This window comes from Peromyscus leucopus, chromosome 7, assembly GCF_004664715.2.
Source record: "Peromyscus leucopus breed LL Stock chromosome 7, UCI_PerLeu_2.1, whole genome shotgun sequence".
Lineage (NCBI taxonomy): Eukaryota > Metazoa > Chordata > Mammalia > Rodentia > Cricetidae > Peromyscus > Peromyscus leucopus.
Genome location: NC_051069.1, coordinates 45,226,655 through 45,234,010, shown reverse-complemented (window position 1 = coordinate 45,234,010; position 7,356 = coordinate 45,226,655). Strand labels below are relative to the sequence as shown.

The 7,356-nt window shown below is 47.8% G+C and overlaps 1 protein-coding gene and 1 long non-coding RNA gene across 2 annotated transcripts in view; both read right to left on the bottom strand.

The window, feature by feature from the left end:
- The window catches only part of LOC114695283 (beta-galactosidase-1-like protein 2), a 66,593-nt gene extending 61,790 nt beyond the window's left edge, over window positions 1–4,803 (bottom strand). The window contains exon 1 of the mRNA XM_037207662.1: window positions 4,770–4,803. Coding sequence (XP_037063557.1) covers window positions 4,770–4,801 — 32 coding nt within the window. The 5' untranslated portion in view covers window positions 4,802–4,803. The remainder of the gene's footprint in view (window positions 1–4,769) is intronic.
- On the bottom strand, window positions 123–3,119 carry LOC114702580. Its single transcript, XR_003736013.1, has 3 exons — window positions 3,100–3,119; window positions 2,383–2,478; window positions 123–225 (listed from the first exon to the last, which is right to left on the bottom strand). It is a non-coding gene; the product is annotated as an uncharacterized LOC114702580 (long non-coding RNA).
- Window positions 4,804–7,356: the final 2,553 nt, after the last annotated feature.

Below are 7,356 nucleotides of genomic sequence, written 5' to 3'. Positions count from 1 at the left end.
AGTTGTGAGCCACCATATGATTGCTGGGAATCGAACTCAGGACCTCTAGAAGAGCAGCCAGTACTCTTAACTGCTAAGCCATCTCTAGAGCCCTGTAAAAGGCCTTTTTCTCTTACCTGGAGTGGCACCACCCTGGACATCAGGTGGTCAAAGTAAAGGTCCACTGCTTTAGTGAAGCCATGGTAAGTTGTTCTCAGCTTCATGTCAGGGTCTTGGAGGAGCCAGCTTGAAGAAGGAAAGAAAAGTAGTATTAGTGCCAGAGTCTGTGTGTTCCCTTAGGCAGGCTGATGAGCAGGGAAGAAGGAAGCAGCTTCATACAGCTCAAGAATGAGTCAGCGAGAACAAGTCCCAGGGTGAATCACCACCCCACCACCTCCAATTAGCTAGGATGTTAGGAAGCTACGCACACAGTCCAGAGGCAAGCACACTGAATGCCTGGGAAGTTAAAGTTCGACTTCATGGCTACAAGCAGCTCTCACTGTCCACTGGATGAAAAAAACAAAAACCAAGGCCTGGTTTTCAAGTATTTACACCGAAGACCCGAAATAGACATGGTAGAGCACCCTAGAATGCCAGCACACAGCTGAAGCGGGGAAATCATGAGCTTAAAACCAGCCTGAGCTAACTTAGTGAGTTGGGTGGCCTGTGTAAGACCCTGTCCCAAGGCAGGAAGAAGAGGCAATACTGAGAGGCTTACAAGTCACTGGGATTGAGAGGTCCGGATTCAACCTTCCAGGATGCCAAAAAAAAAAAAAAAAAAAAAAAAAATGAACCTGACTGAGCTGTGAGATGCTGACTGAGCGACTCACGTGCCTGTGCCCTGAGGTGTGCCACCAGGCAGCAGCAGGAGGCCAAGATGACATCTTCCCTTAATCTGCTGGGGTCACAGATTCTAACAGAAACTCAACACCAGGGCTAGTTCCAAAGCTAAAGTCAGAAGTACTTCCCATTCAAACGAAGTCCTGAAAAACACATTTTCTAGCAGGAGACTCTAAGGTCTCCCTTCCCCTCACTCAGAAACTCTGGAAAGGGACAGAAATGTATCAAAGGACCGTGAGTTGGCGACGAAAGGCGGCGGCAATGTTCCTCTAGCTGCACCTACATGCCCAGATCTGTCACCTGCCTAGTTTCTCGCTGCACTGACGCCTCACCCTCCTGGAAAACCCCTTGAATAGGCCGGAGCCCCAACCACGGCAAAGGAGGGCAAGTCCAAGAGTGAGCGTCCCTACTGCTTCTAATTTAAGACCATTAAACCCTGCTGTCCTCCCATGCCCCGCTCCAGCTGAGCCCGAGGAAAATGCTGACCGCGGCGGCACAGGTGTCTAATCCGCAAGGAGGGGCAAGCAGCTCTGCCTCGGCCCGCAGCTCTGCCTCTCTGCCCGCAGCTCTGCCTCTCTGCCCGCAGCTCTGCCTCTCGGCCCGCAGCTCTGCCTCTCGGCCCGCAGCTCTGCCTCTCAGCCCGCAGCTCTGCCTCTCTGCCCGCAGCTCTGCCTCTCTGCCCGCAGCTCTGCCTCTCTGCCCGCAGCTCTGCCTCGGCCCGCAGCTCTGCCTCGGCCCGCAGCTCTGTCTGGGACACTGTGCCAGATCAGATTCACGCTCGCTGCTGGAGAGGAGACGAGCTGTGCCCCTGATGAGAGGGCAGGCTTTGCTGGAAACAGAGCAGACAATGCCTGGGTATAGCCCTTGTGTTGTGAGGACAGAGTTCCCCACACCACTTCCAGACCTTCTTTCCTCTGGGGACAGCACAGGTGGGTGGAGGCTGTGGCTAGCCACCTGTGATTGACACTCTGAGGCCAAGATGATAACACCAGTTAACATAGAACTTGTTTGGATAGAAAGTGAAGGCAGTCTTGCTGAGGAAGAGGAATGGATGTGGGCCCACGTGACAGATACCCATCTAGACCCATCCCAGAGCACACTGACCTTCGTGGAAACTGCACTTAGAAGAAGAGACCCAGGAGAACTGAGGACAGAAACCGCAACACCGACTCCTCTATCCTGAAGCAACACTTGGGGTTTTAATAAATCAGCAGGAATGTCTCTAAGAAACAGATAGGGCAGGTTTGGTTGCCTCATTTTGCAGTAAGGGCCAGATCAGATAAGTAAGTTGCCTGGGTGCCTCTCCAGAAGAAGGAAATGCCTCCAGATAGATAAGCGTCTCACTGCTGCCACCTGACACACAGAAAGACCCAAGGGGACTCGACAAGGGCACCAACTGCAGCATTCCTCCCGACGGCCATGTCGGTGACACGGTTCAGAAAGGAAATGCTGCACAGAAGGACAATTACCTTCAAAACAGAACCAAGCCAACCCCTGCAAGGGTCATGAACGGGCATCCAGACCCCTATGGCTACTCCAGAGCCCGGCACTGCCCTTTCTCACCTGGGCAAGCCCCCGAGGTCAATCTCACTACAGATGTAGGGCCCTGGTCGCAGAATCACATACAGCCCAATCTTGGCAGCCAGCTGGATAAAGGCCCTAGGGAGGGAAAGAAAGTCAGCCCTGAGGATCCAGAATAAAGGCTAGACATGGGAGGAGCCACAGGCACATGGGGGATCAAACTTTCCTGTTGCTCCCCTGCCCTTTCTCTCAATCAGGGAACGTGGGTTGAGGAAGGCTTGGCCCCAGCTCAACACAGGAGGAGATTTCTGCACCAGATAGGGTCCAGAAGCCCTGGGAGCTGGGTATGCAATGGCTCCTTGCATCAGGACCATCCACACAGGCCCGCTGGGATTTGTCAGACAGGGTACAGGGCTTTGTCCCCAACAACAGCCTTGTTAACCCAGAAGCAGCCCCAATTCCATCCCAAGCATATGGACCCCAACACAGAGTCTGATGGGATCCGGGATCTTGACCTTCTGGACTGTAGTGAAGGGAGAAGTGGAGCCTATAGGCTGAGTCCCTGGGTAACAGAGTCACAACTGAGGAGCATCGAGGCCCTAAGTTCAGAACCTTTCTAAGCATGCTAAGAACAAGGCTCCAGACCCAGTCCTCAGAGTTTCTCAAAGTAGAGCCAAGACATGACATCCTGAGTTCTCTTTATCGACCCCAAGTAACTTCCAATCCCGAACCAGGTACAGAAGCACCGAGACCACATACTCCAGGTCCAGGTTTCCAGAAGTCAAATTTGCCTCTTTCTGGCTCATGGAGGTTCCAGGGCACATAGCTGTAAGAGACAAGATAACTGCAGCTGAGTTTGATCATTCACAGAAACACTGTATCTCTAACACTCGTTATAATGGCTAAAGAGACAGTTTTCAATAACTTCAAACCTCGGGGACCAGACATGGGGACCACAGAGAATTCAAGGCAAGCCCTAGGAAGAATATCACATCTCCTTAGGAGGACAGAAAGTCAGCCAGACTTAGGTGACATACGAGCTACGTGGAGTAAAAGGTCTGGCTCTGTAACCCCAGGTTAGCTCACATTGCAGTATTCTTCTGACCTCTAGGAGTCCACTAAGAGGTTAGACACATTACTTTCACCAGGGCTGTGATTGTCCTTTTTAATAACTGTCTCCAAAGCCAGTTCATAACCCATTCAAGGTAGTCCGCTCCCTTGATTTGTAGTCACATCTTTTTATACCCGATAATGAAGCATTTCAACCTGGCAATCCTCTTTACTTTCATAGAGACAGCACCAAATAAAAGTTAGCAATATTGAAAACAAAGCCATGGAAATATCAAGATTATCCCTCACTGGAATTTATTTATTTTAAATATTTTTTTCTTATTTTTAATTATGTGCATGTGTGTCTGGAGAGTGGGGGTATGTGCGTGTGAGTGCAGGCTCCCACAGACACCAAAGGTACCTCTGGAGCTGGGGTGACAAGCAGGCTGTGGGGCGCCTAACATGAATGCTGAGAACCGAACTCTGGTCACTCTCAACTGCTGAGCCGTCTCCTCCAGCCCTAGCCTACTTTTTAGGTGACTTGCCCAGCCTACATTTCATCCTGTGTCTGCCATAGAAGAGTCACTAGGCTAGATGCAGGGAGGGTAGCCACAAAAATCCAAAGACCTTCCCAGAATACAGATGCCGAACTGATGACAGGCCACTACCCTAAAAGTTGAGAAGCAAAAGCTGCCTGTGAAAAAAATGTCACCTGTCGATCTAGACAAAGTGGTGCACACTTGCAATCCCAGCATTCAGGACTCCACTCAAGGAGGACCGAGAGTTCGAAGCCAGGCTGGGCTGCACAGTTGAGAACCTTTCTCAAAAAAAGAAAATCACTGGTAGTATGTTTTTAGGACAAGAACAAAAAAAAAAAGAGAAGACACTGGTATGCACAACTACAATGGAAAAACCATTGAGAACAAGAGGGAGATGGCAGTTCTCCACTAGCCACGAAGGTCCAGGAGAAACTACACTTGCAGACAGCTTGGCCATGAGTGATTAGACTTCAGAAGCGTGAAAAAGCAAGTTCATTTATTCAAGCCACAAAATGAATAAGCAAATCATCTCCTGTATCTATGCTCAACTAACTCACTAACACTCTCTGTCTCTCTCTCTCTCTCTCTCTCTCTCTCTCTCTCTCTCTCTCTTCTCTCTCTCTCTCACACACACACACACACACACACACACACACACACACCACTAAAAAAAAACACTACTACCTGGTTGCATCTCCTCTACCTCATCTGTAGGGAGTTCTATTGCAAACCTAAGCAAGCAGCTTGATCTGACTTCCTCTTAAGCTCTCTTCCTGCAAGCACCAGGCCCCCAGTTTGGTAGCCAGGCTTGGGGGAGGGATGAGGAGACACACTTATTACGTGGTAAGGGTATTCAAGCCACAGGCTTTCATTTTGAGCACGGTCCCTCCAGTATTCCTTGGCACACGAAATAGTGTATGGATCCCCCCAAAATCTGAAAGGTGGAGTCCTCCAGCACGAAGTCTGAGCCTTTTTTCGAAGCCCCAGGCGCTGAGGCTGGAGCCATAGAGGAAGCAGAGTGCTCCACTTCAACCTGAAAAAGCAAAGACCTTCATGGAGGCTTGAAGTTCCCACGCGGTGAGCACTGGCACAGAGATACACACTTGTCCTTCTCTCCTTCACAAGTCCTCTGCTTTCTCTCTTTCACCTGCTCCCAGGGTGGCCAGGCAAAGCTCCCACCTTCCCCTTAGCCAAACCTGGCAGGTGACTTTCTTCAGCACTACTTCCTGGGCTGGGCCCCACTGCAGGGGAAGTGCAAGCTGATGCTGCAACCAGGAACAAGACAGACACAACGTTCAACATGAAGACACGTAGTAAAAGGAGAGAGGATGAGGAAGGGTCATGCTACGTGGGGAACTGCTCTCTAGTGTCACAGACAGGAACAGTGCGGCTCACGAGCACCTACTATTGCCAGACTAGACATCAAAGCAATGGCTACCAACACGGTACCTCGGAGCCCCCTCATGGTCACAGCTGCCCACCTTGGGGTTCAGATACCTAGAAAGAGGCATCTTGGTTAAATGGTATCCATTCACTGACCAGATGGGAAGTTATTAATTATCTTCTGATAATCTAGCATCAACCAAGGGTTAACACAGAATGGCAGGGCCCGCCCGGGAAGGCGCTACAGGAAGCTGCAGTCCACGAAAAGGCTCCTGTAAAGGTCTGTCTCAGTGCTTGGCTGGGCCAGGGGAGCCTCAACTTGTCCCTGTGACTTATACAACTAGAAGTCTCTCTTTATCTAGGCTCTTAGAAGTCACTAGGAAAAGTCAACAAGAACTGGTTTTAGGACAAGTTGGAGACAGAAAATAAGACCATAAGAATATCTGTGCAAAAGCAAGTTTGAGCTTTTTCATTATAGATCCTGCAACAAGAGGACATATTGCCAGGCAGATTAAAAAAAAAAAAAAAAAAAAAGTTACCTGAGTGCCAAGAATTATGACCTGATGGTCCCAGAAAACTGTTTACTAAGAGTGCAGACAGTACATGGGCATCACTGCCTATTTGGGGATTCTCTGGGACCATTCATGAACAATAAAAATTACTTTTGATCTGTTACTTCTGGTTCTCACACCCCCAGCTTCCAAACCTGCCAGTAGCAGGTGGCAATTGAGCCACAGGAGATTGGGCCCACCAGGAAACAAAGCACTAACGGGTGAATCTCAGCTTGGCAAGGCCCCCGAGGGCTTCGGCTCCAGAATGCTTTTGCTACTGCTGTGCCTTTACATGTTTTCTGCTGCCACTTTTTCTCAGGTACCTGGCAATGGTGTGAAATGGATGGGGGGGAGGGAATTGACCTTAATGTAGTGTGATTATCTCATGGAAATATCCTGTTCTACTAGGGCATTTTTACCTGTGGCTATCATGAAGATGATTTCCTCCTAAGCTGTACTGTTTAACTGAAGCAATGATTTGATACAATAATAGTATCTGCTTAAATAGAATTTTAAATGATTGAGAGGGTTTTTAATAATTATAATAAGTGATTACGATAGAGGTTAGGTTAGTGGAAAATTAATATAGGGTAAAATCAGGATATGGTGTTGCCCTCACCCCTGCTAAGATACAAAATAAGAATAAGGAAGTATCACCAAGCTAGGACATATGAGTTTCTCTTGAGGAGCTGCATAGACTTGCTGCTTAGCTTAATAATTAAGAAAAACAGTTGTGTCCAGAAGCTAGACTAGCTCAAGTTCTTTTAATCTGATGTTGGAGATGTGTTCATGGGTTTCAGTGTGCATCATAGCTAAAACAAAGCTTTACATATGACTTAAGGTTAGGTTAAGATGTTTTTTGTTATTGGTTTTGGGGAAGAAAATCTTGGGTAACAATGTAAAGTTTAGAAAGGCACATAGTTGAGTGAGGGACTCATTGAGGCCAAGAACAAGAACAAAGACAGCCAGTTATTATTAGCTTATGTCCCTTTCTTGCTAGGATGAAGTTGGTGATTCAAAGGTGATGATTAATTCCATGTACCCATTTCTGCCTCAGCTTCCTGGCATAGAAAAACTGTTGATGAGTGGGCATGCACCCTGATGATTAAAAGTAGAGCGAACTGATTGTTTTTTTATATATAAAAGTTTAGATTTGTGATTTTTTTTAAGATTTTCCTAAGATTGCCTTTAAGATAAATAATAAAGTGGGATCCTTTCCTGTAACCACAAAAAATGCATGCCAGTAAAAGAACTGGCTGAGAAAATACCTTGCTCACTTACACTCTGTTAATCTGTAACAAGTTGCTTGGACATGAATGTATGTGGGTTCCTGGGAATAATTTGTTTTTCATTGTGATACATAAAATGTAAGGGAAATGAGAAAAATGTTATTTTTCACGTGTATCACTGTAATCACTCAGCCCTCACCAGAGAATTATGTTTTGCTCCCTCGGACAGAAAGTAAGCTGAGTGATTGGCTCGCCGACTTCATG